Below are 16,944 nucleotides of genomic sequence, written 5' to 3' on the forward strand. Positions count from 1 at the left end.
GCCCTCATTCTGGGCTCATCAGGTGTACACACTCCACTGCACTCCCTCTTGGGAATCGAACCTCGGACGTCAGCGTCAGAGGCGATGCCCCTAACGTTGCGCCACGGCGTGGCCGTAACCCCGATCTACATGCTGTCAAATAAACGAACCACACGCCGTGGCGCAACGTTAGGGGCATCGCCTCTGACGCTGACGTCCGAGGTTCGATTCCCGAGAGGGAGTGCAGTGGAGTGTGTACACCTGATGAGCCCAGAATGAGGGCGAAACACGTGTCGTGTACTCTTTGCATTTATTTGACAGTAAACTATTGCAACCATTCTATGATCTGCTCTTCACAAAACTGAGGGCACCGTGGCGGATGTTAGCAGATTGCTGGCCAACCACAAAGCGTTACCTGGTAGGTAACCACCCACACTAACAGATTGTGACACAGACTTCGAATGCCGTGAATATATATATATATATATATCTATATATATATATATATATATATATATATATATATATAAACCATCTCTTCAGAAGTAATTTTAAAATATCGAAATTAATAGTACTGCTGTCGTTCATCACTTCTTTAAATAAACTGCATTTTGCCTGATGCTCACAGGACAAAAAGGGGCTGTCAACAACCCAATGCTGGAGGGTAACATTGATTAGCAATGAAAACTTAATTTGAAGGTATTTAATTTGTAATTTTAAAAACTCCACTACCAAAGAAACAGTTGGTTTAACTATGCTAGGTCAGCTAGGCTAAACCTAAGTGAAGGTCTCAAACACCCATTTTTAAATCAAATCTGGTATTTAAAAAAGATCTGGTTACAACTAAATTGTTTCATTTAATAAACAGATAGAACAGGATAACATTAACTATTTCATATTTTATTTTATTATATATATATATATATATATATATATATATATATATATATATATATATATACACACACACATACACACACATACATGGCAAGAGTTAAAAAGCATGCATATACTTTTTCAACAGTGGTAATTTTAGTACAGCCCATGTGTGCTCAGTGAAGCAGCTCTTATAACCCTCTCCGGAGGGAACATCAAATTTTACACAGCCTCCAATTAAATTCTTCTTTCAAGGAAAGCAGCTAATGCATCTTTAAATAATTTAAATTGTCATAAAAAGCACAGTAACACTTAAACACACAGAGAAGCAAAAAAGAGAAGTGGGTGGTCTGGACCGGAGGTGGCGCTAGCTCGCTCTCACTCACTCTCTCCACTGCAATTTTCCAGCTGGACTGCAAACCTAGGTCTGTAGTGTCTACTCTGCATAGCGCTTCAGTTTTCACTTGAGTGGTCTTCTTTAAACCTTTTCAACTGCCCACTTTATATTGGCTTCATTACACCACCGATCCATTTGTAATGTAAATTCCAAAACTCAGGAAAGTTTTTCTTTCTCTCTTGTCTGGAAAAGAATACCAAGAGGCATTCAAAATGTATTAACACAAAATCAATGGCAACAGTTAAAGCAAAATCTCCTTAGCAACTTAATCTTGATTGCAAAAAGGAGATCTGAGAGTATTTAGTGAAACAGCAACCCACATGGAAAAGGCATTTGTCTGGAAGAATTGTGCACAATGGCTCACAGACAGACAGCGACAAAATTTAAAATTAACTCACAAGGAACTGTTGCTTTTTAAAAAAAGAAAGAGAGAGAGAGAGAGAGAGAGAGAAACTAAAAACATAATTGACTACATTAAAATGATCATGTACTTTTCATCTAGGGCACATTTTACCCCAAATCCTTTTCTGACTATGTCTTTCATAGAAACCCTAAATACACCTTAGATATATTGTGAAGAAAATAACATGAGGACATTCTTTTAGCCTCCTCCACACAACAGTCCTGACAGGTGACCTTGTAATCCTGTATTGAAAAAATGAACTTGCATACATTCTTAAAGAGATTTACTAAGAAGTCAACTGTATTTTTAATAAAAATAAGTCAAATGCAGAGTATATTGAAAAAGCTAAATCAATAAATTTTATGTAAAATATTTTCTAATTTGTTAAGTTCAAATAAACAGAACTTTTTAACAAACTTTGACTAGCCAAGAAGTAAATGTATGTTTTAAATTTCATCTGTTTATGCGACTATACTGAATTTTCATTAGCAGTTGTGCCAAAACAGAGTTTAATCTACTCTACAAAAATATACTAGATCACCAAAATGTATTATCTAGCACAGACAGTTGGAGACTTACAAAAAATCAAAGATCAACCTTAAAAGCACTATTACTATACATTCATCCTAAATATATTTCAAAGACAATGCTATTTAGCTGAAAATGTCAAAAAATATCAATTAGTTAAATGACTTGTATATACATTATACAAGTGCATACATACAGTGCATCCGGAAAGTATTCACAGCGCATCATTTTTTCCACATTTTGTCATGTTACAGCCTTATTCCAAAATGGATTAAATTCATTTTTTTCCTCAGAATTCTACACACAACACCCCATGATGACAACGTGAAAAAAGTTTGAGATTTTTGCAAATTTATTACAAACAAAAAAAATTGAGAAAGCACATGTACATAAGTATTCACAGCCTTTGCCATGAAGCTCAAAATTGAGCTCAGGTGCATCCTGTTATCCCTGATCATCCTTGAGATGTTTCTGCAGCTTAATTGGAGTCCACCTGTGGTAAATTCAGTTGATTGGACAGGATTTGAAAAGGCACACACCTGTCTATATAAGGTCCCACAGTTGACAGTTCATGTCAGAGCACAAACCAAGCATGAAGTCAAAGGAATTGTCTGTAGACCTCCGATACAGGATTGTCTAGAGGCACAAATCTGGGGAAGGTTACAGAAAAATTTCTGCTCCTTTCAAGGTCCCAATGAGCACAGTGGCCTCCATCATCCGTAAGTGGAAGAAGTTCAAAACCACCAGGACTCTTCCTAGAGGTGGCTTGCCATTTAAACTGAGCGATCGGGGGAGAAGGGCCTTAGTCAGGGGGGTGACCAAGAACCCGATGGTCACTCTGTCAGAGCTCCAGAGGTCCTCTGTGGAGAGAGGAGAACCTTCCAGAAGGACAACCATCTCTGCAGCAATCCACCAATCAGGCTTGTATGGTAGAGTGGCCAGACGGAAGCCACTCCTTAGTAAAAGGCACATGGCAGCCCGCCTGGAGTTTGCCAAAAGGCACCTGAAGGACTCTCAGACCATGAGAAATTCTCTGCTCTAATGAGACAAAGATTGAACTCTTTGGTGTGAATGCCAGGCGTCACGTTTGGAGGAAACCAGGCACTGCTCATCACCAGGCCAATACCATCCCTACAGTGAAGCATGGTGGTGGCAGCATCATGCTGTGGGGATGGTTTTCAGCGGCACGAACTGGGAGACTAGTCAGGATAAAGGGAAAGATGACTACAGCAATGTACAGAGACATCCTGGATGAAAACCTGCTCCAGAGCGCTCTTGACCTCAGACTGGGGCGACGGTTCATCTTTCAGCAGGGCAACGACCCTAAGCACACAGCCAAGATATCAAAAGAGTGGCTTCAGGACAGCTCTGTGAATGTCCTTGAGTGGCCCAGCCAGAGCCCAGACTTGAATCCAATTGAAAATCTCTGGAGAGATCTTAAAATGGCTGTGCACCGACGCTTCCCATCCAACCTGATGGAGCTTGAGAGGTGCTGCAAAGAGTAATGGGCGAAACCGGCCAAGGATAGGTGTGCCAAGCTTGTGGCATCATATTCAAAAAGACTTGAGGCTGTAATTGCTGCCAAAGGTGTATTGAGCAAAGGCTGTGAATACTTATGTACACGTGATTTCTCAGTTTTTTTATTTTTAATAAATTTGCAAAAACCTCAAGTAAACTTTTTTCATGTTGTCATTATGGGGTGTTGTGTGTAGAATTCTGAGGAAAAAAATGAATTTAATCCATTTTGGAATAAGGCTGTAACATAATAAAATGTGGATTTCACAACTTTATTACAGAATACTGACCCACTAATTGTGGTATTATTATGTGAAACTTCTTATTGCTGGAAAGAACCACAATCCTAGTGAAACAGAATAATTCCTTTAAATTACATGCTGAGGCTTTGCCTCTAGACATAAAACTGAACACTCAGCTCCATCACAGGTAAAATACTCTATACTCTTATTTAGAACACAGAATATATACTGTAATTCAAACTTGTATCTTTTCTTTAGGACCAGGTAATATTCCTGAGCATAATGCATATTAAATCTAAAACATATTAAATATCTGAACATATTCCTGTGATCATTTTAAACTCAGAGAGAGGGGGGGGGATGGGGGTTTGGAGTATGCGCTGATACAGCACATTGCCACACCCACCACATGACAAACCAACTCAGGAACCCAGATGAGGACCCAAGTGCAGCCATGTGGCAGGTGACGCCTCGGCACCACACTAAGCCTGGCTTTAATTCAAACCTGTAGTACTGGAAAATAAGACATTTGGCAATCAAGCACTACAGTAATAAAAATAATATGCCCACACTCTTAATATACAGCAATAATTTCCATACTCATTTCTTAATCATATTTCAAATATGTTTTAAAGTGCAGAGCAAAACATGATCAAACTGAAACCAGCTTGTCAAACAGATTGTGATTGAGGCCCTATTAATCTGTTAAAGTTCACAGCACTCAGTAGATATTTAGCATTAACAACTTGAAATAATATAATATTTTGGTTTCAATATGAAAGTAAAATGAATGATAAACATTTAAAAATATTTTATTTACATTATTACATACAAACCAATCTTCCAACCTATATTTCTGACAGTACAGAAGGTTATACTTTTATTTTGATTTGTAATAAATAATGATGCAAGCAAACAAGGTACACAAGACTTGTTTTGCAGAGTTCATAATACACTTTATCACTCTTTTCCATTCTTCCTTGGGAGGAGGGCCCTTACTATACAATATATTATTTTAGAACACATTAATGATATAGGTATACAGAAGTATTACTGTACTGTACTGGAAGTTAAAAAATAACCAAGCGAGACCTTTCTACATTGAATTGTGACAACTGTACAAAAAAGGGAAAATGTTTAACAATCTGTACTTTAAAATAAACCTAACTCAAATTAGAAAATCTCACCAAAAATAAAATGTGCACAATAGTGTTGAATTTATGTAATATCTTGGCATCCTTTCATTTTCCATGTTGAAAAAACAGTAAAGTAAAATGAGCAATTACACTTTGTTATGCCATCAACACATTCGACTTTACTTTTGAGTTCAGCAAAGTGGATGTATAATCTCGAATGCAGGTTTCACCATGAGACAGAGAAAAAGGTAATATACTGGTTTAGTACTGGCTTAATGTTGTATATTAATAAACATGCATGCACATGCATTCCCACACTTAAACCACATAAAGTATATATAAAAAAAAAAAAATTTAAAAACAAATTAAATGCTGGAATTTATACAAAGAAAATAAAATATGAAGAACAATTCTGTCTTTTCCTAAACATTTAAATAACTGAATACAAAAGGATATTAGCTGCCCATGGGTTGTTTTAACACATTAAAGAACAATTAATTTCAATCTATACTGTACTAAAGTAAACAAAAACAAATATAATCATGTTTAGTAGCTAGTGAAGAAAAATTTTTTTAACACTCAACTCCTGCATTTGCAAGTTCTGATTTATTACTAATAGAAACAGCATTTATGCACACAGGACGTGTTTGTTGCAAAACATTAAACAAATAGTTTGGACAAGACCCCCCTCCCAAAACACGCAAAGAAAAAAAAAACTCCACAAATCTACATTTGTGTGATGGTAAAAAATTTTCAGCACATATTTTTCCTGTGATGCTTAGTCTTTCATTAAACTATTTCCACCATTTTCAAAAATGACTTCATTTTGTTGATTTGGTGTCTATTGCTATTTTCCAATAATTATGTTTTACCACAGTGCTCATCTTTCTTAAAAGCAAAACAATGAATACAGTACAGTTGTACAATAAAAAAATTCAAATTCAGGTATTTTGACACAATTGTGCCCTGTCCCAGACCACGTTTATATATAAAAAAAAACAAAAAACAAAAAAAACACACAAACCAAGTAAACAAGGCAAACATAATTGAAAAGGCAATTAAAAGTGGAAGCCATCTGAAAAGAACTTCCATTCTTGATGGCAACATTAGTGCATTTTTAAGGTCCTGAGCCTATAAAATGATCAAATGCACGCAAAACTCTTTGATTTTGCTTCAATATAAAAATCAATTTATATACTATATTGAAGTTAAAGGTAAATCTTTTGCAGAACCAGCTGACATTAATTCTTTATAACCTAATAAATGTATGTTTTAAGATGTCAAATGCAACAAGTTAAAAAATGAATACATAACATTATCTTTGCTTAGTTGGGAATGGGTTATTAAAAGAAAAAGTAATGTATATAAGGTACGTTGTACACTAAATGGAGACATCCTTTAGATTATCTGATTTTACATGTTCTACAAATGTATTTGCAAGGACAAGACTAGACAAAGGCAAGACTTAAGGAGGATAGGACTGAATCCATAACATAGAAGCAATGATGTGAGGGGCTGAACAACTCCATTGAGCAACACAGTAAAACCACAAGGCTCTGTCAGACCTTTCATCACCAGGACAGTACCAAGCAAGGCACCATTGGAAGGAAAACACATTTAAAATGAGTCTCTGTAGCACAGTAAATGCTAATCTGGCCGGAAGATGGGTGTCTTCGGTAAAAATTCTATGAGGATAACCTGAAAAAGAAAATGGGGGTAGGGAAATGAAAACCAAACACAGGAGAGAGAGAAAGAAAAGAGAGTGGTTAGAGTGACAAACAGCTAATGGCTTCCTGATGTCAGCACAGTCTTTTGTGGCACTACTAAATTCCAAAATTGTAATTAGCATGAAGCTGGAAACACTTGCCACCAGCTATGGAAGGAACCTTTCAAAAGGACCCTTGACCCCATGGTATTGCACTCAAAATAACCCAACAGAATCAGCCCATGAAGTATGTTCATCCTTTAATTGGAAGGTCATTAGTAGCTTGTGTTCCACAGCATGTACTGAACAAGATGCTCCACATTGAAACTCCTGCCCCGAGTCTTTAAGGTTCTAAAAACATATGGTGACAGGTCACTTGACATGTCAAACATTAGAGGTAAGGGCAAGGAAATGTTTAGCTAACCAGCTTTTATGATGGCTATCATTCTGAATACAATACATGCTAATTAATTGGAAACTGTATTTAAAAAAAAAACCTTCAGCTACAAGATGAGTCTGAAGACAAAGTTAAGCAATGACCATAATCATAGCACATAATGCACCTTTGTTACGTTAATAATGCTTTACTCTTGCACTGTTTAAATTTACTTAAAAATAATCCTGTATATAGTACGCACCAAAACAAAATATTCAAAGGAGTATAAAACCTAATACAATCACTATTAAATATTAACAGACACACTGTCAAGTTAGTAGAAAACATGTCTGATGATGTAAAATTGTAAAATTGATGATTTTAAAATTAAAACACCTCCTAGCTTTTTTGTTTGTTTACTGATGCAAATAAAGCCCATGCTGATTGAAAAGATGAAACTAATTAATTCTGTCAACTCCTCCTTTTTCCTTTAAACCATTATACAACCTTGTCACGTGCCACACAACATCATAAATCAACATCTTCAGTATTGATGCTGATACAAAAATCTATAGTAAGCACTGCAATGAATAGGGGTTTTCACTCCTGCACAAAGCCAGTTTAAAAAGTCTTTTATGTTTAGAGTATGAAACAAGCCTTTCATCAATAATTGCTTAGATGCCTATGAATAAAAAAAGATATCGAGAATAGACGGTTTTGTGAAATCTCAGGCCAACGCATCAAATGTTTTGTATTTCTGACCCATCTCTCACTTTAAACAGATTAAAATCACTGCTGCATCTCTTGATGAGGTCTGAACAAGCTAGAGAGTTGTAAAGTGGCTTTTAATGAACTCCACTCAAACTTATTTCTAAAGAAACTTAAAGGTGTAAATAAATTTGCTTATCATATTAAAATGTAAAACATCTCACAACTTACTTGTACAGCTCTTATGCAAACAATTACACTAGTACTTAAAACAGATTCAGATTAATTTTTTTTTTAAGTTGCTGCCAAAATTACACAGAAAAATTATCCCAACTATGAGTTTCATTAATTTAAAACATCATTTATGCAATATTTAAAAAGATGGATCTTATATAAAGATACTTTTCAAAACAAGCTACTGCTGTTTAAGACATCTTATAATAAAAATAAAATTAAATGAAAAGGCCCCTTTATAAAGGATTCAGGCACAGTAGGAATTCTAACTTCCAGCTTACTTTTATTCAGTAGCTCAAATTTCACACCCCATCAAGACATCTTCAGGCTGTTTTAGCTTTTCAATTAATTTATTATTTTTCTCAACGCAGATCAAACCTTGTTTTCAAGCCATTCATAACTTTATAAATCAACCCTGCACGTGAAAACGCGCATCTGCGAACCGTAGAAAATCAGTCCACTCCAGCAATTAAGCATCTTGACACCTTTGCTGATAAATAATCAGCAAAAGAAAGAGATCACAAGTAAAATAAATGATTATTTAATAGAGAAACTCACAAAACAGCGCTCTAACTTACATATTCCATCATGTTATTCGTTTCGCATTTCCTTTTGCTTAGCCTCCAGTGCAAGCACAGCTGGAAAGGGAGGAGAAAAAAAGAAGAAAAATGACTTCCATTTTATTGCAGCATCCAGACAAACCCATTTGTCCACCTTTCATATTTTTAGCTCAACAAAAGCATCTGTTTCCATACTGTGCAATTCAGACCCCAATGGTCGGAACCCCTTGGAAAAAGCTGCTCCCTGCGGTACTCACCTTGTGGTATAACCTATTGTTTTCCCATTCTAATAACTTCTCGATCGATCTTCGTGTCTGGAAGACAAATGAGAAAGAATTTTACTCTTGACTGGCTGCTGAAAAACTGCGTTGCAGCTGCTGGTCTGAAAAGAAGAAGAGTAGAGAGACAGTGACTGAATACAGGGTGGTCTGCAGTGCCCTCAAAGCACCTTCAACATTAAAAAGTAACCAGAATAGAAATACCCTTTTTAATCCATCTATTGATAGGAACAAATGAAAATTGCTCAGTAGCAGATTTCCTTTTCTCAACATAAAACACCACTTAAATATCTCTATAATTGCTTTGGCAATGTGGATCTCAATTCTGAATTTGCTCTACTGTCACAACAAGTGCTGCTTTATAAGCCTACCTGTTGGCTCTTTTCAGAACACACAAAGAATATTGATTGGCTCAAGTTAAAAAAAAAACAACAACAAAAAAAACCAAAACTTTTTACTGAAGATTTAAAAATACACATATATTACATTTTATTCACTATTTAGAGCTAATGAGGTTTCTTTTGTTCTCAAATAATTTTTCATACTACAGTATGTTTGGGGAATTTATCAAACCAAACACAAAATGGTATCATAAATCAACATTAAGTAAAAAAAAGTTATACAGTCACATCCTTTCATCAGTTTCTCTATGCCATGGTTGTGGGGAGTCGGATCCTATCCTAATGAAAAAAGGGACAGATCCTGGACAGAGAACACTGGATATCATAACATGCACATACTCACTTAAACCACACACACTGGCCGCTAATGTCTCAATTTAACTTAATGTGTAGTTTTTTGGGATGTGACTGAAAATTTAAGTACTATACATGAAGACAAAATCCCAAGGACAGTGGAAATAAACAAACCTTGGGTTCCGGAAGAGACAGTTGCACTAAATACCGACCAAATAATGAGTACCATTACTGGCAGAAAATTAATAATAAGCCTTTATTTATAAACAAATATCCAACTTAGCTGTGATAAATCATACATACCAGTCATAGGCTACACTGCTAATGGTTCACTTCATGATGCAGCATTTAATTAAGTACAATAAGCATACAGTGCCAAAATAAAATAAGGTAAAATAAGCATCCTTTTATAGGAACCTAACTACATCTTAATTTTGTATTACCTCCACTATCAAGCAATCCAGTTACAATAGTGAGGAACACCAAACTCACTATTTAGTTAAAAGCACATATGATTGATTACACTCAAGTTATAAAAGTGGGACCCTTTAAGAAGAAAAGCCACCAATATCTGTTTTCCTTTCATTTAAGACTAGGTAAACCGAACATGGGACAAGAGCTTTACAATATCCACGTGTAAATAAAGAATTCCCTTTAATCCATTATATAGAGGAAAGCACTTAATTTATTTCATCAATTCAAGTAAGTCTATCTCAGGTACTTCAAACAAGCAGAAGCCTCACATTCCGGATATTGTATACAAAAAAAAAAAAAAAGAAAAAAAAAAAAAGACATGCATAGTACTGAGCAGTATTACAGTATAAAGAAAATACAGTAAACATGTAAATTCCTAATTCATTAACTCATTGTTAAGTATTAAAAAATAATTTGTGTCAAATATTAATTCATATATTAATATGATCTAGTTATACATATTACTGTGGTTAAGGTATGCATTGCTTATATAATTTATTATTTTAAAATATTGTAAAATGGTAATACTTCAGGTATGGAGTTTTTCTCACAAGAAAATACAGTACATCCTATTTTTTATTCTTTAGACACATAAAATATGGCAAATGTCAAAATACAACTTCACATGAAAATTGACTTTCCAGAATAATAATACTTTATTTTAAGGAGAGTCATGAATGACTAGAATACAAAGCTACTTTAAAAAAATGTTAGGTTTGCAATTCTTCAGTATAAAAAGTAAACAAAAAGTGGAATTAATGTGTTGAATGTATTTTAACCAACAAGCTGGTATGATTAAATTAAGCAGGACTTAAATTTACTTTACAAAAATGTAATATGCATTAAATGAAAAATATAAAATTAGCTCATTGAAACATTGCAAATATTTAAGAGGTTACAGTTTCCTTATATCAAACTAAAGCACTGTATAATTTGCTTAACTGAATAAAATGCAAAAATGACAGCCTATACATATAAAGAGTACTGTAAATCAGTAAACACTATAGAAAAGTAAAATATTTCAATGTAAAAACTATGTATTGTCTAACTGTTCTACAACAAAATGCACAAAGGATTCTATATAGCGATGGACCCATCTGTTATATGAGCTAAAAATGCTATCAAACAAATATTGCAAACACTAAAGTTATTGATTGTTGCCTACCTCACTGATCAAACATATTAATTAAATTGCCAGCACCAGATTTAATTTTATTTAAAACAAAAAAATATTAATAGATGTGTATAATTTAACAAAAAAGACATGTGCATGAAAAAAAAAACCCACCAATTAAAATAAATAAATAAAAATTCTACTGGTAATGGCCTATTTTATTATGTATGTATTTGTATGCATAAGGTAATGAAGAGTATTCTGTATATAGCATATGTCTCTCTGAAGTCCTTATAATTCCTGCCCACCTTCTGAACAGTATGTTCCACTATGGGTTCTTGGTGGGATGGAGAGGAGGTTGTTCCAAATCAGTCTAAACTACCTAAAACTACAAGGCATACTGATCAAAGTCAAAATCAGAATGACTTGCTTTAGTAGGTATGCTGGACTCCCTTCTATATAATATACACCTTCAATAAAAATGAAAAAAAAATGAACTTGATATTTTATTACTACTTTAGTTGCATGCTTATATTACAAACCAAATGAATACAGGTATTTAAAAATTTATAATGATGCATCAATCAATATAAATCTGTCATTAATCAAGATGAGCAATTAATTTGTAAATGAATATCAGGACTTCTATTGTACATGATATTTTGAATTAAAAAGCATGTAAAAATACTTTACTAAAATGTCAAGGTGAACCATAGTTATGAATACTATTTTTGAGGATTTCAAATTATTTCATCTCATTAGTAAAACTCCTTTTCTGTTATGATTAAACAGCCGCCGCATATTTTGCTTTGAAATATGTTCCCAGCTACATAGTGAGCAAAAAGCAAGCCTTATTAGACTATATCGAATACTACAAAGAAAATAAATGATGACGCCAGGTGTCAAAGGGAAAGGAAATGCCAGTGTTAATAATAAGCCTTAATTTAGCAATTAAGGGGCATTTAAGCCTGAAATGAAGTTTAAATTCACTACCTAGCAGAGTTGTAACTACTATTGCTTAGGCGAGGAGAATAAATATATGTAGCACTTGAAGTTTATTTTAATACAAATTTCTCCAGCTAGATAAATGTATTTCCTCTCAATATACAAATGAAGCCATGTCAGAATTTGGGTCAACAGAAAACCTTGCATTCTATTCTGTATTACCAGCTCAAATAATATGCTGAAGCTTTTTTTCCAAAAATGCAAACAAAGTAATATGAAACCTAATTTTCAGAATTAATCAATTTTATGTTTTAATATTCCTTTTGAAATGAGTTTTAACAATCTTACAATCATTAGTTAGTGTGCTTTAACATAGACAAATAAACCAATACTTGAGTACATCTATCTTAGTTTACATTACACATATTTAAAGGTGGCTTACCTCCCTTTTATATAAACTCAACAAAGATGGTTACAAGTTGACAATTTCTAGTCAATCTATGAAATCAAATAGTGGAATTAAGACTCAGTTCAGTCAGTGTGTCCCCTGTCTAGCCTCCAAACCTTTGTTAACATTAGTATTCTGAATACTGGCTTGGGGGAATCGATTTGATTCTAATCACACCATGAAAAGAACATGATCTAACTGCTTTCAGCACTTCGTAAATCTGTACAAGGTCCTTTTGCACAATGCAGCTCCCAATTTAAAAAGCACTGAATGTCTCGTCAGTGACTTTGTGAAGGGGTAGAAAGAGGAGGGGTAAGTGAACAAGAATCGGACATAAAAATTCCAATAGTTGTTTAAGCTGCTAAGTTCATTTGCATCACAGCAAACCTGAAAAAGCCTGACCTCTCAAACCGCCTCTCAGGTCTATGAAGTTGTAGCCCTGACAAGCCCACATTGACAGAGCTCATTGACTCTGAAAGGCTACTCTATCAATAGGGAAAAAATGGCATTAAGGTTTTTTTTTTTTTTTTTTTTTTTTTTTTGCACCAAGTAGGCATCTGCCTGCCCACCCGCTGCTAGACTGACGGCAACACTGACAAAAAAAATCTACCTTGCGGTTTGTTCTCCATATTTTTTTCTTTTTTTAAAAAGAACTTGTATAACATTAAACTAATTTGTCCTGGATTCCCAGCACAGTTTTGGATATCTTAATGTCTAAAAACAAATTAATTTAAAGCTCACAGGGCCATCAAAATGATTTGTTTTATTAAAGTCATAACAACATTTTCTGTACTAGCAAATAACTGCCAAAGAATAATACTTGTGCAAAAGAAAATGCATCTTCAATCTTTGTTTGCTAAGATAATATACTAAAATCGGTTTGATTTTAAATAACTGAAAAATTAAGACTGCATACAAAAATTAAACATGGAATAACTAGGTTCTCATATCTAGATTAAAAGTACCTATTTACATGCAGAATTCAAACTTTGTATTTCTTTTTGAAAGACCAGTTTAGAATTATACCCTTTGTGTACACAACAAAGTGGATTTAAATATGATTTAAGCCACCAAGTTATATACAGGGTACACAGTTTTTAAGAATACCATGGGGAGGGTGCCAGTCATTTAAAAATGACTGATAGCCAAATATATAGGCAATTTATAACAGCTGATGAACCTAAAGCCATTCCTCATCAATAGGTTTCCAGAGTGAACCTGACCACCATTGAAAGACTAGCTAACTAGCACAAGAATGCATACACAAAGAGATCAGCACAGAAGCTAGGATAGTTAAGTTAGACAGGTGTGAATTCATCAAGTATCAAATGTAATTCATTATTTATTACTTTAACTAAGACTGCCCTCAGTTATTGAATTAAGTCTTCCTTTTGTTTGTAATGATTCAGAAAATAAATTTAAAGAAATTGCTATATTTTAAAATATGTAAGGTCCAGGCTTTGCACAAGATTAAACAAATGTGCTTCAGTCATATCTCTAATTGTAATTTCTGAAATCAGACGTGTTTAATTTGTCTTGTGCCTTTTATCAGATTCATATTATTACATTAATAGGTTATGTTTCTATTGTCAAAGAACAGAGAAGGGCGAATTTAAATTTCCATTTCTTTGCTGTATTTCTGTTTCTAATCATTTATTTCATGTTTACAGACAAATATTTTCCATATTACTGTTATCAGAATCTGTACTAATCGAAATATATAATGAAGCCTCTCTCAACAGCTTTTTGAGCAAGACAGGATTAAACCCTGAAACAGACACTGCAGGATAAATGTATACATGAATGTTTATGCATATGGCCAAAACTGGACCAACATACAGACACCTTGCCTTGGGGATATAGGAGAAAACTGGGGCATCAGCAGAAAATCTGCACAACTCCGGGAAGAATATATAAAATCTACACAGAATGTAAGCCCTAAGAGCTGTAAGGCAGTACAACTAGAAACTACACCACATGTAAGGTTCATTTAAATGCTAAAACAGTTATACAGTGTTTCAGTGTGATGTAAACGGTCTTCGAATAGGTTAACTTTTTATTACCTTGAATCTGAAACATTTAGGAAGATTAACATCTACTAATATTAAGGGATTTGGAATCATTGTAGAATGCCAATGAAATTTAATATCTAGAATTCATCTTTAATGATAAACATTAAAACATATGAAGCAATGGCACAGTTTAATGTTATACATTTAGGCTACATGTCAAGAATAAAGTTTTAAAGCTGGTTAATATAGAGAAAAACAAATAGATCAACGCACAGTAAAAACAAAAAAAAAAAAAAAAAACTTCTGCAAGCTGCATGGCATGTCACAGGACGTTGTGAATTAAGTAGGATCATGCAGCTCTCTGAAGTGTAGCTTCTTTCTTTCTTTCTTGACAGGTGAAAAAAAGCACTTGCACGTGCAGCTTAATTAATCACTGCACTTGACATCTCAATGATTTACAGTGAGAGGCAGGTGAGGGACTACAAAACCAAAAAAGAAGTACTCAATGCGTACAATGTTTCTAGCACCCAGAGATGATATGCATACAAATTATAAACAACATCCAGAAACCACTTGGCCGACTACTTCTCTTTACTCGTTTAAATAAGAAAGTAAACTGAATTATATTTCACCATAGCAGGAAAAAAAACACAGTAACAAACCTTTCTCTTTTGCTTCCTCTCTGCATTTACATTATCCTTGTTGAAGTGAGAAATAACAGTTAAACCTACTTGTAAAGTAATTTCAAGAGCTGAAAAATAAAGGGCACATGAAAGCTTCTTAAATAATTAAATTGCAAGTATTTAAACTCATTTATCTGGAATGTTGCTTTTTCTTTTCATTATTTTGGTTTTAAAATTAACACCAATTTATAAATTAAACAAACCCTCAGATAAGCAGCTTTTAAGCAAAAAAACATGAATCACAATTCTGTTATTTTCTCTACTGACATTTCTTACTTCATCTTTATTGAAGCATAATTAGCTGATTTAGATTATATTAAAATTACTAGATTACCTCCAAATAGGTTAAAACAGGTTATGAACATGTTATGCTTACGGAATGTTCATGTTATTTCCTGACATTTAGACCAGGTAAGGGTATCTAGTGGTGTACTCTACTCTCTTAGCAGTAGGCACATGCTACAATCAGTGAGGAGAAAATTAACAGATAAATAATTAAAAAAATACAAATAAAAAAAAATAAAATCAAGACATAGAGGAATACCATGCAAGTGATCAAAAACAAAGCATTTAACAATTAATACAAAAACTGAAAAAAAAGACTTGAAGGTGCACCACAAAAATTCATTAGAAATGAAAAGCAAAGAGAATTTTTTTCAGTGAAAAAGGAAGTACACTTCATGATATGTTTTTTCTTTGTTTAAAACATACGGATAAATCAAGATTTGATTTTCATTCAAATAGATGTATTGGTAATGATAATACAACATAAACATATGCCACATTTACATTTTGCATTCAACTGTATCTTATAAAAAAAATCTATGGGAGGGAGACAAGGGAAACGAGATGTGATCTTCTTGGAAGACAATCTGAAGTCCCGCGAGAGACACTAACTTGCTCCCAGCTCTTAAAACAACGACAAGCAAAACTCGCAGCAGAAAGCCAGCAGATGATTCGACCGCTTCTCCTTGCATGCATTCAGCCACCCTAAACCCCGCCCCCCTTCACGAGCAGAGACACGAAGTGGCAAAAGGACAGCTGCTGAACAGGCTTTGAAATGATCGGGCAGTGAGACAAGCAGAACATGCCGCTTGCCAACAGCAGATGATCCGACGGCATTTCCTTAGCGTGCATTCAGCTGTACCCCATTCACAACATGAGCAGCGTTATACATCCTGTGTGAAAGAGATGTAACCATGCCCGGGGCTGGAAATAAAGGACAAGTATTGTTTTTACAAAAGATTTAAAGTAAAAAGTGAACATAATGCATATATAACAATTCCCATGAAAATAATCTCTTTAAATTGTATATCCAGTAAACCAAACCCAGGGGTGGGCGAGCGAAGCGAGTAATTTAAATAAACATAACTGCAAATTCTGCATATGTGAAAAAGCAAGGACACACCTACATTTATCATTGCCTTAAATACCTAAAATACAATTGTGTGCACCGAATTAGATGCAAATAATTAGAATATCATTAGGAAGGATCTTTGAGGAACTTGTCTTATTTAAGCCTCACACATTTAGTTTGGTTTGTTTTTTGTTGAAGTGTGTTATCACCATGCCAAGATAAAAAATGCTCTCTGAAGCCTGCAGAAAAGAAATTATAAATGTAAATGAATCAGGAAAG

At 34.2% G+C, this 16,944-nt stretch overlaps 1 protein-coding gene across 1 annotated transcript in view; it reads right to left on the reverse strand.

The window, feature by feature from the left end:
• Positions 1-4,736: 4,736 nt before the first annotated feature.
• The window catches only part of LOC114652055 (cysteine-rich hydrophobic domain-containing protein 2), a 99,226-nt gene continuing 87,018 nt past the window's right edge, over positions 4,737-16,944 (reverse strand). Inside the window, exons 4-6 of the mRNA XM_028802228.2 lie at positions 8,917-8,973; positions 8,678-8,737; positions 4,737-6,774 (exon numbers count right to left, since the gene is read on the reverse strand). Coding sequence (XP_028658061.1) covers positions 6,724-6,774; positions 8,678-8,737; positions 8,917-8,973 — 168 coding nt within the window. The 3' untranslated portion in view covers positions 4,737-6,723. The remainder of the gene's footprint in view (positions 6,775-8,677; positions 8,738-8,916; positions 8,974-16,944) is intronic.

Source organism: Erpetoichthys calabaricus, chromosome 5, assembly GCF_900747795.2.
Source record: "Erpetoichthys calabaricus chromosome 5, fErpCal1.3, whole genome shotgun sequence".
Lineage (NCBI taxonomy): Eukaryota > Metazoa > Chordata > Cladistia > Polypteriformes > Polypteridae > Erpetoichthys > Erpetoichthys calabaricus.